Source organism: Phyllopteryx taeniolatus, chromosome 8, assembly GCF_024500385.1.
Source record: "Phyllopteryx taeniolatus isolate TA_2022b chromosome 8, UOR_Ptae_1.2, whole genome shotgun sequence".
NCBI lineage: Eukaryota > Metazoa > Chordata > Actinopteri > Syngnathiformes > Syngnathidae > Phyllopteryx > Phyllopteryx taeniolatus.
The window spans coordinates 2,847,505-2,867,715 of record NC_084509.1 but is presented as its reverse complement, the minus strand read 5'-3'; the positions used below and the strand labels follow the sequence as shown (position 1 = coordinate 2,867,715).

Genomic DNA, 20,211 nt, shown 5'->3' with positions numbered 1-20,211 from the left:
TAGCTGCTTTATATTTGTTTCCACTCCACTTGGCACCTTTTGCAAGGCAGGAAGCTCATTCCAGACGCTGATGTAATTTCTCCTATTGAATCTGCTTGAGGCACAATGCCTCAAGCAACAGTGTTTCAGCAGATCTGAGAGTGATATATATATATATATATATATTTAATCTGTACTTCAGTCACGTTATAAGAAATCACACAAGGTGGCGTTGTGTTGTTCTAGCATGCCACTTAGATTGACTGCTATTTGCAAAGGCTGAAGGGCGGCCATTGGCTTCCTTTCCTCAGAGTAAGTGAATTTTACCACCCAGCACACGCCGTCATTTTGTTTTGTCTGCTGCTACCTTTTGTTTCCAGAGTGCTTCTTTTTCTATGCTCTACTTGCCTGAATATTATCAAAATTGGAGACATTGCTAATAAATTCCAGTAATAGTTGTTGTTTAAAAAAAATATAGAATAATAATTTGATGCGATAATTTCCCAACTCCAGTTTGGTACCAGGAGGACTCATCCATAGAAGTCTACGGGTATGTAGCAGTTAATCTCCCAATGAGAGTAACTGACATCGCGTTGTTGTTCTTTGGACCACAAAGAATTACAGGTTCCTGACCTCAAGCAGTGTCTAAAGTTGTATTTTAGTATTGCATGTGCAGAGTACCACTTTGCTAAGAATCCACATGAAACACGCATGTACGAAAGACTGCAGTGCCATGTGACATTCTGTGCATGCTTCTGCTAATGATGCAGCACAGTGGAAAACAGTCAGAAACGCATAACATTAAAGATTACAGTTCATTTCCCATAAGTTTAGATGGTGGGCCTTTTGTTCTCTCTGGATAATGTTGCTAAATGAGCCTTAGACAGCTTGTGTGCTGGCAGGTGATCGCACTCAGCAGGAAGGGTGCATATGGGTGTCAGTGGGCGCAAAGGCTGGGTCAGTCACAAAGCGATAACAACCCACAGATAGATGGACACGAGCTCAAAAACACTGCATGGACTTCAAGTCAAATAGGAATTTCATTGCTCTCCCCCCCCAGACACCCCCCTCCGTTTAATCTCAATAAGCCCTTTCTTTTGGCCATCCAGCGGAAGGCCCCCCTCTCCATACACAATATGAGCCATTGTTGCACCACGCCATCGAATGAGGAGGGGGAAAAAAAACAATGTGAGAAAATGCTTTAGCACCTTTCCAGCAGGAATGTCTCTGTGTCAGATAAAGGATCTTGATAGAATAGAGCAGGAAGTGTAGGAAGTGTAAGTATGAGAGATTCAAGTCTCCTGGCTTGTTGTTATTGTAAACCAATATTTGTGTTCCTACAAAAGTGGTGGGAGTCTACTCGATAGCACCTCCACATCAGCTACATTCTACTTTGCTGCAAGGCATAATATCCTCTGTACAGAAGCTATTCACTGTGATGCGACAGGAGACTGTGTTGTCTGCATAGTCATAATAATGACGCCATGCTGTGAAATAAAGGGCATGTTCATTCTCAGGCTACACATTAATGCAGTGAAAAAGAAAATAATTACAATAAAAGCAACAAAATATTCCGTTTAAAGCCTTTGAGCAACCTTAGGTCGGTACGAGTAAAGCTTTATCACTCTACGGAGCACCCGCTGAACTGAGCTTTAATCAATGCTGAGGTCCGGTGCAGCCCGCCAGATAGGCATTCCCTGGCCTTACGTGAAGGCCTGCTCTAGGAGTTTGGTCTTTTCATCAGTGGTGGTAGTAGGAGGACTTCCGCTACATAGTTTGTCAAGATGAGAACCTTGCCCTGGATAGCATTAACTGTACCACGCGTTGGAGCAGTGTGACAGCCAGAAAGCTTTTCAAGCTGGTGCTGAACTGCATTGAGGGCACGCTATAACATAAGCGGAGATTGCATCTTGGACAAATACTTTATAGGCAGATCCTGTACTTATGAGCAGCAGGTGGCACTGTCCTCCCTTCCATGTGCTTGTCCATTAGGAAGAGTGACAACACTGCAACCTGTGCTTTAGCTCAAACTGTGTCCCACAAAGTAGAGAATCAGAGAGGTGCATTTTGGAACACTGGCACTTGCTGCTTGAGGGTTTTGCTGTGCTTCACTGGAACTCACTGGCTCTCTTGGTACCGGGCCACATCATCTTACAATGTAAGCAAACTGCAATATGATCCCCAGAGCCGCAGACACAGAATGTCACTGTCTTTTCCATCTCGGACCTAAGTGGGTGTGTGTGTGTGTGAGTGTGTGCACGTGTTTGTGTTTGTGTATGTGTGTGTGTGGGGGGGGGGGGCACTGTCAGCCCTTTTAGGTATTCTACAGTAATCACCATCATGAAGGCCAGAGGAGGATTAAAACAGACAGGAAGTAAGATCTCCTCCATGTTCACTCTGCCCTCTCTCGTCACTGTCACTCTCTGAACATTTGTCAGAAATCAGAGTGTGATTTCTCCACTGTATGTGTACCAACACGTCTATTTGTTTTTGCTGACTTATCCCATTTGTGTTGCACCGCATGTTAGCAATTACAGCAGTGCACTTGGCACACTTGGAAGCGCTATGAAGATTGAGATCAGGTTGCTTTTAGTTCTTCCTCCCATGGGTCAAAAATGAAATCTACTGCTGTGTTTGTCCCTGTGCTCTTAAACAAACAAGATAAATACACAATTAGAGTTTTCCTAACCCCTTCTGCTGAAATTGGCTAAAAAGTGGCGTCATACTCGTATGTTTTCTCTCTAAACCATCCCGTCAGTTTTGTTATCCTAATCTTACATCAAGAGTGCATTCTCTTCCCACATAGATTCGTTGGACCAGTTTGGAAAAACTTGCACAAAACCAAAATATCAGCATTTTAAGACTACAAGAGATATGAAGCACACAGATCCACTGAGATGAATATGGAAGCCTTGTTCCTGTGTGTTGAATAAAAAAAACATTTCAGTCACCTCTCCTCCTTGGACGCATGCACACACACAGTGACTGTGCTACTGTGGGCCTGGCACTGCCATCTGGGGGCTCTGTGCTAGATGTGATGACCATTATGAGAGAATGTTGCTGCGTTCTGATACGATGAAGCCTTCTTTAGTTTTGTGCCTGTTTTGGTTCATTTAAAACAGTTTTGAAAATGTTTATTATTTAAAACTGGTTGAAAATATACTCCAGTAATAGTCTGTAATTTTTATTTTTTCAACATCATGGTAACACTGTACTTTGCAGTCCAAAGTCTTTTCCAAGACGTCTCAGGTTTGTGTGCTGAACGTGTGGTGTGTTGCTCAATAACATGGTTGATATAGTGGGTGCCTCTGTTCAAGCAAAATGAATTGTTTCTGGAATTTTGATGAGTGTGACTGGAATTGAATGTTGAATCTTATGTTGCGGTAAAGACATCAGTCTGTGTAGCTTACTAAAACTGTGTTTTGAAGCTTTTTTTTCCGCTTGAAATTGAGAGAATAGCATCTGACATTGTCACGGCGACCCCCCATCACCTCCTTTTATACGGTTGATGGATGAGTTTAGTAAGCACATGAGAAAACATACCCATGTTCAATGACTTTGTAACTATAAAGGTAATAAGGAACACTACTGCTCACTCCCTCTAATCTAATGAACATGGTCTGTCAAAACATGGCTGATTTAAAATAAGTGATTGAGACTTGTGATGCAAATTAATGTAATGGACTATTAGGGCGATAAAATAAAGTAGTAATGTTACAAGAATAAAGTATTTCTGTAAGGAAAATAAACTTGCAACTTTAATGGAATAACTCGATGATGGTGTAAAAAAAAGTGATTTTGTTGCATTGATTTGTACACACTTCTTTACAAATGCAATGCAATTTTGCAACCACGATACATATTATAAAATGAATACCTCTCTTTGTGTGTCTCAGTCAAAATTGACCAATACTGTAATTCTTTTTGTAAAGGTGCAAATTTGGAGACAGCTTGTTGCCACTGAGTTCATGCTCATTCATTTGGCTTGCAAGTCACAATATACTGTACATATTATAGTTTTATGCAAATTCACACGAATTGTAAATTTGTCAGTGTGTGTGATGATGTGGAGAGATTGTGAAGGGCAACTTGACACAGGGGCTTGCTAGTGCTTTTCAAACAACGCTGGCATTCACGCACGGCGCACATGTCCGGCTTCACCACTTGCCGCTGGCCTCACCACAAGAAAAAAACCTCACCAGTATTCAGCTTGTGTACTCACTACTTTGTTTGTACTAAGTATTTGTTCATAATTTATATTCCTGCTGTTCCTAGGATGATCATTTTTGACACCTGAGTCAAGGGGTTAAAGACAGTGTATGTCAAATAGTGACCACATCACTTCCATATCAAGAGTCACCAGTGTGCATAAATAATTTAGCGTTTGTTGTTGTGTGAATGAAAATGGCTGAGTTAACTGTGTTTCCTCCAGCGTTTTCATCATAGACGTTTCATAACAACATGTTATATAGTTTCCTAATGACTTTTGGCAGATTTTGGTTGCATTCCCCATGTCATAGAGAGAGCATTTAATGCGGGCTTCCCCTTGAGAGGTGCCACAAATCATCTTCCATCAGCACCGCTGCAGCAAAAGGCCCACTTCCACCATCCAACAGTAACAAGGCAGCGTAGTCAACCTTGCAACTTGTTTATTTTTAAGTTGGGATTCTTGTCCCTCCATTGTTACTCAGGGAACATGTGAGAGTCCCATCATATCGCTCCTATATGTTCCCCATCCCTTCTCTCTATTGGCAGGCGATTCAGCCTGCAGAAACTGAAAATGAAAGAAAATAGGGTGTTGGTCCCCTGATTGCAACTAAAACCGTTTCCATTTGACTGTGAATACTTTCCACATTATTTTGGTGCGTCTGTGAAATTTCTGTCACTATCTCTCTCAGTGATGTAATGATTTAGGTAGAAAGGGCTTTTTCCCTGAAATGTACAACGATCTAGCCTAAACTTATTCTGTACAGTAGGTGCTGCATGAAAGTGAAACAGCACACTGTACAGTATTAGCAGCTCCACTGATTTCTAAGCGAATGTTCTAACAACACAAGTTTTTTCATCAGGCCGGACTTTTGCTTGAAACATTGCCACCAACATGTTCTTGCTAAGCGTTGACCTTGCGGTTACAAAGGTCAGTGTTTGTCTCGATAGCTAGACAAAGTCTGCCCTTGGCTTCTCATTTAATTTGATAAAAATAATGGATTTCCTGGACTGAGAAGTAAATTTCTTGCGTAACTGTTTCATCAATCACTTTTAAGGTTGACCATTGCATGAGCTAATTAAGAGGGCCTGAAATGTCAGTTGGTCCAGTTAGGGAAAATGTAATTGGACCATGTCTCTGATGAGACTGGCCTCAGTTGGGAGCCTGCGTGTGGCGTTCTAATTAAAATGTTTCAAATGGTCAGAGACTGCATCGTTCAATACAGTTGTAATGACTTCTATTATCATTGTTTTGAGCATCATGAAGAATGATTGTTTCATATGGTTGACATGTTTTGCACAGTCTTTATTGTGAAATAGCTCACATTTGCTTTGTTTTGTTGAGTCATAGTGAAATGTTACACTGACCGGGAGGCATTGGGTTTGTTATAGCGGTGCTCAACATCGAGTAAAAGTAATTTGTTTTACAATACATGTTAATGTGTCGGTGTTAAAAGAGTGAAATAAACTGTTTCATAGTTTCATACGTCCATTCACCAAACCCTTCGTAATCAGAAAATAAAAAATGTGGTGGTTGTTTTTTTTTAAATCAAATTCAAAACATAGGTATACTGTATATCAGTGCACAAAATAAAAAAAATAATAATAAAAAGCATCAGTAAAATCATAAAATCACTGTGTTCAAAGAATAAAACCAAGACATCACAAATTTCATGCAAAAATCAAAAACCTCACTGAATGGATATTTACTGCAATTGACTGTGACTTACAGAAATAAGGACAACACGGCTCCACCTTGTCAAGTGCAGTTCTCATCTCATTTTCACAACAAAGTCTGTTCCATCTCTTCTTTTTCATGTCTACCATCCTCAAAAATGTTTGCTTGCCAAGATACATTGTAACAGTGGGGGTCCACTCTATTTGATAATTGCTATGATAGGCTACGTGTATTAACTACTCTCTTTCTTTGACATGACTTAAGTGCATCTCAGCATTCCCTCATGTTCCTACAGAATAGTTGTCGATCTCTGGATCCGCATTATAGAAGGAGGGAATGTGAGTACAGATGTCCAATGTTGAGCCGGGCAAAAGAAAAAAAACGGTAAAACTTCTTTGGTCCCTAAGCTGCTCTAAGCTATGTTCAGTCATGCTTTTCTAGTTCCCCTTCAGCCATGACTTCTATGCATTAATCACATCATGGAATGAAAGTCAGGTTGGTTCTGTGAGCCAGGCAAGGGTCGCACTATTATTTGGAATCAGAAGAAAAAAGTAACATGAAGAGTTATGACTCTCCTAACACTGAAAATGTTTAGGGCGACGATGGCTTGTGTCTTGGGTGCTACCTTTATATATACTACTTCTGTACCCTTGACTCTTGACATTTACAGCTTGAGAACATAACTTTACCTTTTTTGTCCTGGAAAAGGAACAAGCTGTTATCTCAGTGTCCAGTAATTAGTGGGATAGGGTACATTAGTATAAACTCACTTCTACTGTGGCCCTATTTCAATCAATGATTTCTACAGTTCGGTAAACGGGGGCAATTTGTAGAAATTCTCTATAGTAAAGTGACATGAATGGAAAAGTGATGACAATTCCAAGGTTCCACGACTGACAGGAGCCATAGAACATAGTATTTTTAATTTCCCCAAATCCTTGCCTCATCCTTCCGTAGTTATGAGTTTTGATTTCATTCTGATATGTTTGCATTAAAAAAAAGAAGGAGGAATAGAGGGATCCAAACTTGTTAGTCAGACAATATTATTACATGTGTGGCATACATTTACATATAAATTAGAACAGCCTTAATTCTTAATGTTCTAGACAATTATGTTGGCATATAAATAATTTGTAGGTAATTCATCCACCCAATTAGTGAACTCATTAGCATCCTCGTAATGTATAATTTATAGTTGATGACGATAAAAACAAAATTTCTACTGTGTTATCATTTGCTGGTTACACACACAGATTTACTGCTTGTCATAACAATCATGCAATGTGTGTGAAATAGCTCATTTTAATAGTGTGGTGTGTGATAATGATAACATGTGCTATAGCTACTGGAGTGGTGCATGTGCACAGTGATGTAGCTCATCAATGTGTGTGATAAAGTATCCTGAGGGCGCTGAATGGGTCAATATCGATGTACGACGCAGCGTCCGGTGATGGCGATGTATAAATACTGGGGCTCATGCCTCCGTTTCCTGTTTCCTGCTGGAGAGGCCTTGAGGCGCGGTTTCTGAAGAGCGGCAGAACAGAGGTTTTAAAGCTCTCGTAGACCTTCAGTACCATCGGTGACACCCTGCGTGAGAAATTTGCGCACGGTTCTGTACAGAGGGTAAGCATGATTGAGTACTCTTGCTTGTTGCGATATTACTTTGATCGTTCAGTTTTTCTGCTTTAATGGATTAGCAGAAGCCTACATTGAAGGCCAGTATCTGTGAAACTTTAGACTGCATAGAGAGTTTGTGCACCAAACTCAAACCAGCGTACAGTAAATAATAATCTTGTTTACCTTTGGGCTCCAAAAGGTTTTGGAGCGACCATCTCCATGTCTCTATGTAGGTCACACAACTGAACGTGTTGGACATTGATCTCTGAGCTTTGATTGTAGCACAGCAAAGCAGGTCACTCATTTCCTAAAGAGTGCAACTGTCAATGACTCTGTGCCCCAAAGCTGCAGATGCCTGCATAATGACAAGACAATGGAGAGATTTTATATAATGACATGGAGGGATAATTGCAGAAACACAAGTTAACGCATCGGAAGGATGCTATTTTTAATTCTTCAGTCCAAGACAGAGGAAGTGCCTCTTTTGTGCATTATATTTTCCTCAAACTTTCAGTGACTTAATTAGAAACAACCACCAGGACGGTGGACTGTCAACACACCATTTTGCATTGAATGGTATTTTGGGTTTAATGATTTAATTTGTTCCACTTTCCTTTTTGTTCTTATCCGTTTTGCCGAATCACATCACTCCTTTCACTCAACCTCTGGTTCCCCAACCCTGTGGTCCTGACGTTTCTCTTCTGTATTAAACCATTCCACATACCTTCTCCCTTCTGGGTGGAGATTGCAGACATCACTGTAGCCCCACTTGCAATGGAGGACAGTGACCATGAATTTCCATCTTCATCTGACGAGCGGGACTCCTGTCCTATCGCCCCAAATCCAAGCGGGGACCATTTTGCCGACCAGGTACCGCTCACTTCCTGCCTCGTCACTCACGGCGCCTGTGTACAATACGGGGAAAAGTTGAGTTTTAATTATCAGCACTGTTCGTTAGTTTCCTAGTTAGCTCTTCAAGCAAGATAACAAAAAGCGACATAACTGATTTCAACTCAAGTTTCTAGAAGGGTTGTACGGCCAAAGACGAAGCCATTTTGGTTCAAATCAGATACAAATGTGCATTTTCCAGTTTTTCCGTTATAGTCTGTTTGCATTGGGGTCATTTGGGGCAGTGACTTTTTGAGTGGGACAGTATTGGCTCGCATGTCATCATCATCATCATCATCATCATCATCATCATCAGATGGATGTGTTTAGGATTGTTTGGCCTTGGCAGAGGCCAGCGCTGCACTGAGAACCATTCTAGCTATCTTTATAAAACTGACACAGCAAGCCCACATGATCATAATAGCGATAATACTGTATGTAAATGCAAATGCCAGTCATGAGTTCAGAGTCACAACATGGGCCTGTAGCTGAGATTAAATGGCTTTGATGGTTCTCTCATGGACCCTACATTATTCATCTTTGTTGCGTGGCTGCCAGCAAGCCATCAATCTTTGGTAACTGGAGCCCAGCATGAGCAGAGCATCCAACGAGTTTGTGAGGCTTCTATACAAGTTGCTACTCATTAAACAGGCAAATTCCTGCCTAATTTCTACATTACAAATCATTTTCATGTCTGTTACATAGTATTTTAGTTTGTAGAGATGGTGAGTTTGCAGTTTTTGTTTGCTGTAAGCTATAATCATCAGTTATATGGATATAAAAAAATGAAATCGTTCTCTAAGTGTGTGTAGTGCATTTCTGTCATGAGTTTCACTATTTGAATTGAACTATCTAACTAAATGAAGCTTTTGACACGATTGTAATTTATTGATGTACCTGTATATCTGTTGTTGACCAATACTGGCCACTCGTGCCCGAGTAGCATCTGCACCATTTGCACAATCGACTGAGTAGTATCTGCAACATTTGTACAATCGACATTGTCCCAGATTATCGCACTACTAGTCACTTTAAACTGCATACATTTCTTGACGTCTCAGTGCCCTTTGCACAATGGTCATTGCACCGGACTATTGCTCTATTAGTCATTCAAACTGCTCTCATTGCTAGAGAAATCTGCATCTTTTTACACAATTGTAAAAAAAAAATAATAATAATAATTGTACCGGCATTACCAGATTACTAGCAACCTTTTATTGTTCAGTGACTGTTTTTCTCAATGTCTTTGTCTCAAAAGTATTCTCTGTCAATTGAGTGTCTGTTGTCGTACTAGAGCGGCTCCAACTACCGGAGACAAATCTCTTGTGTTTTTGACATACTTGGCGAAATAAAGATGATTCTGATTCTGATAACATGGGAAATCCAGGAATGAATATTGAGCTATAACTACAGTATCAAAACCTTAAAGAACACTATGTAAACTTTAGTAAATAACGAGGCATTTGAAACACATTGTAGATAGAGATTCAGTAAGATGACAAAGTATTTGTTCTTGTAGCAGCTCCCTAAACTTACTTTCTTCACAAAGTGTAACACTTGCCATCTACCACCACCTTCACCCTCTGTGTGTGTGTCTCCTGTTCCTCCTTACTACCCCGCGCATCTGATTCAACCCCGACCCGTCTAGCATTCGAGCCACTCCGATGACTCCGAGGTGGAGAACATTATGCAAGACCCATGCCATCATGTAGAACGTGACCACCTTGAACATGACCGTGACCACGATCCGCAGCACCACCATCATGATCAAGAGGCTTATGATGCAGACAGGGAAGCTGAGGGCCAAGACCGCCCTCACACCCCATCCTGCTTGCGCCCCCCTGTGGCGGGTAGGGCCCAGTCAGATTCAGGTTCAGAGCCCAGTTTACCTCTGAGTGTTGAGTTTGACTTGCCCTTCCCCATCAGTCCCTCCAGACCAAAAAGTCCATGGGCCCGTTTTGACCCTTACAGCAATAATGAGGTAACATGCAGGGGTGCAGTGACGAGAAAATCTCTCTTTGTGTGTGTGCGTGTAGTTAAGATGATGATTGTTGTTCTGGTGGAGCAGGAAGTGACTGTTGCTTTGTGTTGCTGGTACTGCTGTGCGTGTGTTATTCACATAGCCATCATTGCAGCTAAGCGTCGACATTATCTCCTTCTATAATGTTTAACCCACTGAAGTGCACAAGTCTCTGTAGGTACAGTATGTAATATGTCCTATTTTTTTATGATTATTAATCTTTTCTCAGGATCAGGACAAGGAGTATGTAGGTTTTGCAACACTCCCAAACCAGGTGCACCGCAAATCAGTCAAGAAAGGATTTGACTTCACACTAATGGTGGCAGGTAAAGCCTCGTAATGTATGTAATCAACAGCAACATTTGACCTTAAATCCACCACAATCCCAATGTTTAACCTTGCTTGGCTTCCCCTTTGTCGACGTGTTCCTACAGGCGAGTCTGGCCTTGGAAAATCCACCCTGGTCAACAGTCTCTTCCTTACAGATCTTTACAAAGACAGGAAGCTGCTCAATGCTGAAGGTGACCACAGCACAGTACCACTGGCTTGCGTTGAATTTGTTCCCATTTTGTGTCTTCATCACATTAACTGAGATCTCTATCTATTATTTTGATGGGTTTACATACTGTAATTTCACAGTTTCATCACTACACTAATGCAGCTTTTGCACTGCAGAGTACAGTTGGTTCAGGTCTACTCCAGTTTGGGGCAGTTGGTTTTCCACGTTTTCAAATGAGTACCACAGGGAACTGCAAAACCCAGGCCGCATTGAGCGCATCTAACAAACAGTATAACAGTATTGGACAAGAACAAGGGTCCACTGTATTTACTTCAGGGGAAGGAGACACACTTTGTACATTTTATTTTTTTACATTTCTACCCATGTGTCCTCACATATTGCAATAATACAGTAATGGTGAATCTGCTCTACAAATGAGTGACCTGAAGTTGCTTGTCAGTCATATGGTATTGTCTTAGAATATCATGAGAAATGGTAACTGGTACTACCTTGTTTTTTTGCCAATAGCTAATAAAGCCATGTGAAGCCAAGTAGGTAGCGTTCGATGGAAAATCCAGAAAGAGAAATTGTGCTTATCTACCACGACATTTTCAGTTATTGTTTGTGCCGCACCTTTTAGAACGAATCATGCAAACAGTTGAAATCACGAAGCACACTGTTGACATAGAAGAGAAAGGAGTCAAACTGAAGCTGACAATTGTGGACACTCCGGGCTTTGGTGATGCTGTCAACAACACAGAATGGTACAGTACACACACGCACGCACACGGTTTGTTTCTGCTGTGCATTCGGCATGTCCTCACGAGCTGCGCGTCTCCCCTTCAGCTGGAAGCCAGTGGCCGATTACATCGACCAGCAGTTTGAGCAGTACTTCAGGGATGAGAGCGGCCTCAACCGCAAAAACATCCAGGACAACCGCGTGCACTGCTGCCTCTACTTCATCTCCCCCTTCGGTCACGGGTAGGATGAAGCTGCACCTTCAAGGGATGACTGTCCCTTCTTTCTGTCCCCCTAGCAATGAACATGGTTGACCCACTTGTCTGTTCACAGCCACTGAGTGACTGACGTTCATTACAAATGAAGGCTGAGCTTCCATTTTTGCTGCACTTTCACTTTCCTCTTAAATAACTAATGCAGCGAGCAGTTAAGGTCTATCTAGTCGTCTTCCACTAATCACGCGATAATGCTGATGTAGTTCTTCTTGGACCACCACAAACCATCAAGTCATGCTTCAAAGTCACAGTGGTGGTGAAACTGCTCCCTCTCTTGACATTTGGTGGTCATTGCACAGACCAAAAGTCACTCACACATTCAACTCACTGTGAAGACTTCATTCATATTTATGTGTTGTGTTTTGGCAGCCTTCGGCCCCTAGATGTGGAATTTATGAAAGCCTTGCACGAGAAGGTTAACATTGTTCCAGTGTTGGCCAAAGCAGACACACTCACCCCGAGTGAGGTCAAGAAGAAGAAAATAAAGGTGCCGCTTCTTCCTGACCAGTGACTGTTCCTGCATAACTGATATTCTTTGGTTTCTAACAAGCTGCCGATATGCATATGCTCTCTTGTAGATCAGAGAAGAGATCGAGCTATATGGCATTAAGATATACCAGTTCCCCGACTGCGACTCCGATGAGGACGATGACTTTAAGCAGCAGGATCACGAGCTGAAGGTGCGTGTGTGGGTAAACGGCCCCAACCTTTTTTTTTTTTTTTTTTTCTCACCTAGAACATTGTGAGGATGATGATGATGATCCAAGCGACATAACGATAGTACAGTCATACTGCATTGATGATGAATGCAATAAAACAAGAGTGGGACCTTGTTGAGCTGCTCTTGATTTAGCAATCGTGAGTCAGCTTTACTCCTCCTCCTCGAGCGCGTCCTAATCTGGCTGCGAGGCGTGTCTCTTTTCAGCAGTCTCTCCAAAATGTACAAAGGCAGAAACGAGAGCGAAAAAGAAAAGGGGCCTTATATTGCATGGACAAATGTATAAAACACATGTTCTTCTGTTAATTTCTCAGTCAGGGATTGGTTACTCGGACATTGTGGACAGTTGGGCCGAGTGTCCCAACACTTTTGTCCACTTTTGCACCAAATGCCACCTAAAAAAATTACTTAGCTCTCTAAATACCAAACATTAAACATAACGTTAACATTCAAATACAGTAGCTTAGTAGGCCCAAGTCTTCAGCAAAAACAAGACTGTTTTATTCCTAAAAAGTCTGTTTAATATTATTGTATAATTTGAACATTAACGCTGCCCTTAGCTATAAAAACAATTGTTCAGTAATGAGTCAGTTGAACTGTATTGCATATAAAAGTAAAATATTTATCCCACAATAAAAAATTAGAAACACACAGTTCATAAAAGATAAAATGCAAATGTACAAAAAAGTTAAATACAACTGAAGTGTAGTTTCTTTTGTTTGCCACGAGAGGGAGCCAATTACCAATGTGGTAATATTACCACACCGATGTAGTGCATAGCATCATACTATGTTCACATTCCTGACATGTCTTTCGGAACCACAGTAACAACTGACTCACGGTACTTGTTCCCCCCAATCAGGAAAGCATTCCGTTTGCTGTCATCGGCAGCAACACAGTGGTGGAAGCCAAAGGCAAGAGGGTGCGAGGTCGTCTGTACCCTTGGGGGATCGTAGAAGGTGAGGACCCCTCGAGCAGTTGAACCATCAAAGGTGGCACACGTGGCTTAAAACCTGTCGTTCGTCTTCACACCGGTTCTTCGGCAGTTGAAAACTCGGCGCACTGTGACTTTGTGAAGTTGAGGAACATGCTGGTTCGGACTCACATGCAGGACCTGAAGGACGTGACCCGGGAGACCCACTACGAGAACTACCGAGCCCACTGCATCCAGAACATGACCCGCATGGTTGTGAAGGAGCGCAACCGAAAGTATGATTAGCAGACGTATTTAAAACATAACACAAGCAATTCTTTACATTTACATTAGCTTCGTCATCATTAGTCCTTTCCTTCATACATTGTCACAGATAAAGGCAGGGCCGAATACAGGCAATTGCCTTTTGCCGTAAGATTTCCAGGGGCCCCCAAACGTCCCATGAACACTAATTGATAGTTTTCTTCGATTTAAAGCAATTAGTGTTGTTTTTGTCGTGATTCACGTGCTTAAAAACACATCAAAATGACCGTTTCGAGTGCTCCTCCTGACTTCTCATGCAATGGACTATTCCATCTTCTTACTGCGCGTTTGCAGATTTGATTGAGGAACAGGGTCGCAAACAAACTTTGCTGCGCTGTGAGGAAAATGAAGCGTATTTATTCTAGTGGCGAGGAGGAGCGCACAAGGCGAGAAGGAAACAAACGACAGTTTTCAACCTTTTTCACGGTGACACCCAATGGGTGAAACTGTCATGCGCCTCTGCCAGTTGCACTAGCACTGCTGTCAGTGTCAAGCAGGTAGGATGCAGTGGAGATGAAATGGCGAGGGACACAAATGACACTTTTCATCACACAGACGTGAGTATTAATGCGGTTGAACAATATAAAACGTTGATTAACAATCGTATCAATTACAGTAAAAGCGTTGCGATGATTTACTTGTTGGATAATAAACCTCAGGAAGTATTTTAGGACTTTAGTCTGGCTCAAGAAATAGGGTTTCTTAATAGGACTTTTTGGTTGATCATAAACACTAATATTCAATATCCCTAATCTTATGGGAGTAGTGTACAGTATGTGGCCCAAAGTAATGATGTGTGGTTGTTTCAGGCACTGATGTGTAACGTGTGTGCATGTGCGTGTGTGCATGTGCGCTGTGTAGTAAGCTAACCAGGGAGAGCGGCACCGACTTCCCCATCCCCGCAGTGGGCGACGTTGCTGACAGCCAGACGGAAAAGCTGATCCGGGAAAAAGACGAGGAGGTACGGCCCGGCGACCCCCAAATGGAGTCACGTTACCTTCCCGCCGATCGTGAGCGGCAGGCGCGCCTCACTTCCGACGTGGAGGCCGGAGCCGCCGACGAGGCCCGCTCGCATCTGCAGGACGAGGCCCTTTAAGTGTCCTCCGCTCACACCATTACCCACAAGCCCTTGCGGCGTGTTTTAGCATCTAACTCGACACTTTAAATAAGGTTGCGTTGTTCTTGGCCACATCTTTCACTTCTCTTTACTCTTGCTACAACTACTAATGTCATTACTACTTTGAATTTCCTATTGTTGTAAGTCATAATCTCACTTTAACTTCTGATCGGTCATTTTCTCATTGGTTGTACTGTGTTGTCATTGGTCCGTTTCTCACTGACCACTTTGTCATCGATGCTGTCGTTACTCTCCATATTCCTATTGGTCACTTTCTCACCAGTCATTTTCTTATTTTTCTTTTTCTCTCTCTATTCTTATGGGTGATGTCCTCACTGGTCATTTTGTCATTTCTCATTATGGTCTTGTTTCTCACCACTTGCGATTCTCACTGGTCACGTAGTCGTCAGCCACACAGTCCATTCATTCTCCTCACCGCTGGTGTTCTCGTGGCTGTGTCGCAGGTAACGTTTTCATGTGCTAGCTGACACGTCTAACACATCCTACTACAATATTCATAAGCCAAATATGAATGTTTGCCAAGTTTTGCTCCTTCACAGGCTAATTTAGTCTGGTAAACAGCAGTATAGAGTTGGTACGGAAAGTATTCAGACCCCCTTAAATTTTTCACTTTGTTATAGTGCAGCCATTTGCTAAAATCATTTTTCATTTTTTTCCTCAGTGTACACACACTCCCCATATTGACAGAAAAAAAGTCAATGTTTGCAGATTTATTAAAATAGAAAAACTGAAATATCACACAGCCATAAGTATTCAGACCTTTTGCTGTGACACTCATGTATTTAACTCGGGTGCTGTCCATTTCTTCTGATCGTCCTTAAAATGGTTCTACCTACATTGGAGTCCAGCTGTGTTTGATTATACTGATTGGACTTGATTAGGAAAGCCACACACCTGTGAACCCGACCGGAACCCTTCCTAGAGCTGTCCGTCCGGCCAAACTGAGCAATCGGGGGAGAAGAGCCTTGGTGAGAGAGGTAATGAAGAACCCAAAGATCACTGTGGCTGAGCTCCAGAGATGCAGTCGGGAGATGGGAGAAAGTTCGAGAAAGTCAACCATCACTGCAGCCCTCCACCAGTCGGGGCTTTATGGCAGAGTGGCCCGACGGAGTGCAAGACTCATGAAAGCCCGCATGGAGTTTGCTTAAAAAAAAATAATAATTAAAAAAAACACCTGAAGGACTCCAAGATGGTGAGAAATAAAATTCTCTGGTCTGATGAGACCAAGATAGAAATTATTGGCCTTAATTCTAAGTGGCATGTGTGGAGAAAACCAGGCACTGCTCATCACCTGTCCAATACAGTCCCAACAATGAAGCATGGTGGTGCCAGCATCATGCTGTGGGTGTGTTTTTCAGCCGAAGGGACAGGGAGACTGGTTGCAATCGAAGAAAGGATGAATGCGGCCAAGTACAGGGATATCCTGGACGAAAACCTTCTCCAGAGTGCTCAGGACCTCAGACGGGGCCGAAGATTCACCTTCAAAAAAGACAATGACCCTAAGCACACAGCTAAAATAATGGAGTGGCTTCAGAACAACTTGACTGTTCTTGAATGGCCCAGCCAGAGCCCTGACTTAAACCCAATTGAGCATCTCTGGAGAGACCTGAAAATGGCTGTCCACCAACATTCACCATCCAACTTGACAGAACTGGAGAGGATCTGCAAGGAGGAATGGCCGAGGATCCCCAAATCCAGGTGTGAAAAACATTCCCAAAAAGACTCATGGGTGTATTAGCTCAAAAGGGTGCTTGTACTAAATACTGCACATAGGGTCTGAATACTTAGGGCTGTGTGATATTTCAGTTTTTCTTTTTTAATAAATATGCTAACATTTCAACAATTCAGTTTTTTTTCTGTCAATATGGGGCGCTGTGTGTACATTAATGAGGGGGGGAATGAATTGAAATTATTTTAGCAAATAGCTGCAATATAACACAGACTGAAAAATTGAAGGGTATTTTTTAAAATGATATTGCATAAGTGTTTTTAGTTTGATAACCACTCAGTGTGATGTATTAAAAGCACTTAGTGCTAAAAGGTGGCAAAGTCAATGTCCATCATTGACCCACATTCTGTGTCTGTGACTATCTGCCGTCTTGCTGATGCAGCTGCTCAACAAACACATGGACGCGCGATGCTCCATTTATTTAGCGCTTTAGCTTTCGACGTCATCCGTATTTGTACGGCTCTGAACTTGACTTGAAAGGGGGACAAAAGTAGCTTTTCAGGAAACCGCACAATTATTATTTCGCTATGACTAACCACAGAAAGGGCAGCACGCCGGCCGACTGGTTAGCACATCTGCCTCAACAGTTCTGGGGACCCGGGTTCAAATCCGGCATGTTCTCCCCGTGCCTGCGTGGGTTTTCTCCGGGTACTCCGGTTTCCTTCCACATCCCGAAAACATGCATGGTAGGTTATTTGAAGACTCTAAATAGCCCATAGGTGTGAATGTGAGTGCAAATGGTTTGTTTGTTTATTTGTGCCCTGCGATTGTCTGGCGACCAATTCAGGGTGTTCCCCGCCTCTCGCCCATAGTCAGCTGGGTTAGGCTCCAGCACGCCCGCGACCCTAGTGAGGATAAGCGGTCTGGAAAATGGATGGCTGGATAACCGCAAAAATGAGGTGCAGTCCAAACACAGGTTGATGAGTTCCACTATATAAACCATATCAACCATTCAGCTTGAAGTGATGCACTGCAGTTCTTCACCACTGCAAACAAGCATAAATAAACAGCAGCAGCATGTGTTGCAATGTGATCCTCTGAACCCGTTAATTGTGCGGGACATGTTCCAAACGCACCCGCCATCTTCAGAGACCACATTTTTGAAAATAGTTATACCCCCTCTTTAAATGTATTACAACACACAAACTATAAGCCTGTTTACACTTTGACTGTCAAGAAATAGGAGACAAACAGCACTTAAAAGAAACTAAAAGAAAACTCTCACTCACACATTTTTCCAAATAAGATTTCAAGCGTGCTTGCTTCAAGCTGTTTATATGCACCTCCTTAGTTTTTTTGGTAAAACTGACACATTAAATAAAATAGAATGAAATGTATGTTTAAATGCCAAAATAATCAACCAAACTATAATTTCTAACAAAAATCCGCCATCTTAGTGCGAAATGCTAAAGACGGCTCATGGAAATTGCATAGATGTTACAGTAATTATAGAGCTTCAAACAGCTGCTACTTTAACACAAGGAAAAGAATCATACAAACAGAGCACACAATAATACTAACAGGCATACAGTATATTCTCTCTGCGCTGTGGGAACTACAAATATTACTGGAGCTTTTAGTTGGGGACCTTCTCTGCCTCTTATTCTTTTATGTCGCGCGACCTCAGTGCTATGCGGAATGTTGCAGCACAATGTGGTACAACACTGAAGGAGCACGACTTTAAACTCGGACTTGCCGATGGGGGGGGGGGGAAAAAAAAAACGATCGCTTGAAAATCCGTCTGAACCATGAACTTCCATCTAGTGGATGTTCACTGTATACCTAATGCTGTAGTCAATTAGAGTAGATGATTGCTGTCTTATATTAGAACAGCTAACGGTACTTCCCTTTTAGCCCACATAAATCCTATTTACTCCATCAACTAATAAAGCGACTTGTTTGTACGTTCTTGCTTTTTGTTTGTTTGTGTTCACGAAGACGATCTATGGAGAAATAAGTCAACATATTGGTGTGTCTTGTGATGTGTCCCGTCAGTTGCGGCGCATGCAGGAGATGCTGCAGAGGATTCAGGACCAAATGCACACGAAGAAGGACGCCTACTGACACACCATGTCGCCCTTTTGAACTTTCACCTCCCATCCCAATGACCTCATCAACCTCATTAGTGCCCATCATGCACATGGCAGGACAAGGTAAGAAAGCTCCACTCTGTAAATAGGATTGAAGAAAACAACGAGACGCTTGTTCCAAAATCTACATGAAGCCAATTCTCTTGAATTTGTTAAATGTTGTTTTAAGGTCATATTTTTCTTCATGGTGCAGGTTTTTTTTGTGTGTTAATTTTACTATAGGTCAACATGAATATATCGTCTTTTTTTTTTTTTTTTTTTATACGACACCCAAATATGTTTCTCAACTGATTATGTCCTGATAATTATTTAGCGACACTGTTGATTAACCTGCCTTGTATGAGTTGAATGAATGAAGATTGTTTCATTTGATTTCAAGTTGACAGAGCCGCCATGTTGTTAGTGGTACCATTGACAGGTACATCTCAATAAATTTAAGTATCGTAGACATTTTTATTTTAGAAGGTTACAGTAAATACTTTTCAGACAGCCGACAACTAATTTCCATGCTAAAAATGTTTGATTGCGTATGTAATTTAATTTCTTGACAATTTGGGGTAATCAAAATTAATATTTACATAAATATATCACTGTGTGGAATGAATCTTTATAATGTTTAACTTTATGAATTGAAGGTACTAAAAGTGAGTTTTCCTCTGTCTTCAAATTTATTGAGATGCATCTGTATGTAGGTATGCTACATATCAGAAAAATGACACTTGTACTGCCTGATATGCTTTTTTTATTCCACTGGATAAAAAAAAAAAAAAGTTTTTGTATTGCCTAGTTAGAGTTCATAGGCCAATGAAAACCCAGTCAAACATGGTAACTAAATTAGTTTACCATGACGAGTAAGATGCTCACTCACACTTGTCAGAAGAGACAAATGTTACCGTAACAACCCGCCACTGTTTATTCGCATGTGTTGTGAAAGTCACAATGTTATTTATGGGCATTGATCACAGGAAGGGACTTCTGAATTTTTTGTTACCACTTTAAGTGAACTGTAAAGACAAACACTAACAGCCATTTGAAGTTGATCTTCCTGGACTACTTAGCAAAGCTTCACATTATATTGAGTTAACATTTTTATGCTAATGTTCTAAACGTGATTACAAACCTCATTTGTAATTCAACTTTTTCCCCCATTGATCTGTCAGCTTGTTTTGTTTTATTTTATGCTTTTGAGTATATGTTCAATTGGATGGATGGGGGGGAAAATATGCACACACAAAAAATCTAATGCTAATAAAAATACAATTATAATTTCATGTGTCCGTCTGTGCATACTTTCGTGTGACAGAAGCTGACGGGTAAGACTTATTATTTATTTTTTTTAAACAAAAGTAATGTAGAAACATACTTTTAAGATGTAATGGAATCATGCATTCAAATAAGG

General features: G+C 41.6%; 1 protein-coding gene across 4 annotated transcripts; it reads left to right on the top strand.

The window, feature by feature from the left end:
- The first annotated feature begins 6,846 nt into the window (after positions 1-6,846).
- On the top strand, positions 6,847-20,078 carry septin4b (septin 4b). Of its 4 annotated transcripts, none has more exons than XM_061783131.1 (12): positions 6,847-7,486; positions 8,232-8,350; positions 10,017-10,349; positions 10,618-10,714; positions 10,823-10,909; positions 11,528-11,651; positions 11,734-11,868; positions 12,270-12,387; positions 12,479-12,580; positions 13,481-13,577; positions 13,665-13,827; positions 18,718-20,078. In XM_061783131.1, the coding sequence occupies exons 2-12, from the start codon at positions 8,255-8,257 to the stop codon at positions 18,899-18,901; spliced, it is 1,536 nt and encodes a 511-aa protein (XP_061639115.1). In that variant the 5' UTR covers positions 6,847-7,486; positions 8,232-8,254; the 3' UTR covers positions 18,902-20,078. The 4 variants fall into 4 exon arrangements, with proteins under 4 accessions (XP_061639115.1, XP_061639114.1, XP_061639113.1 ...); XM_061783130.1 differs by having other exon boundaries at positions 8,225-8,350; XM_061783132.1 differs by lacking the exon at positions 6,847-7,486 and adding an exon at positions 14,717-14,816 and having other exon boundaries at positions 7,524-8,350.
- The last annotated feature ends 133 nt before the right edge of the window (positions 20,079-20,211 follow it).

Excerpts from the sequence above, each read along its gene's own strand:
- septin4b (XM_061783131.1), top strand. The coding sequence starts at position 8,255 with ATGGAGGACAGTGACCATGAATTTCCATCTTCATCTGACGAGCGGGAC. Across the intron at positions 10,910-11,527 it reads GAAGCTGCTCAATGCTGAAG|AACGAATCATGCAAACAGTT; the intron begins GTGACCACAGCA and ends CGCACCTTTTAG. Across the intron at positions 13,578-13,664 it reads CCCTTGGGGGATCGTAGAAG|TTGAAAACTCGGCGCACTGT; the intron begins GTGAGGACCCCT and ends GTTCTTCGGCAG.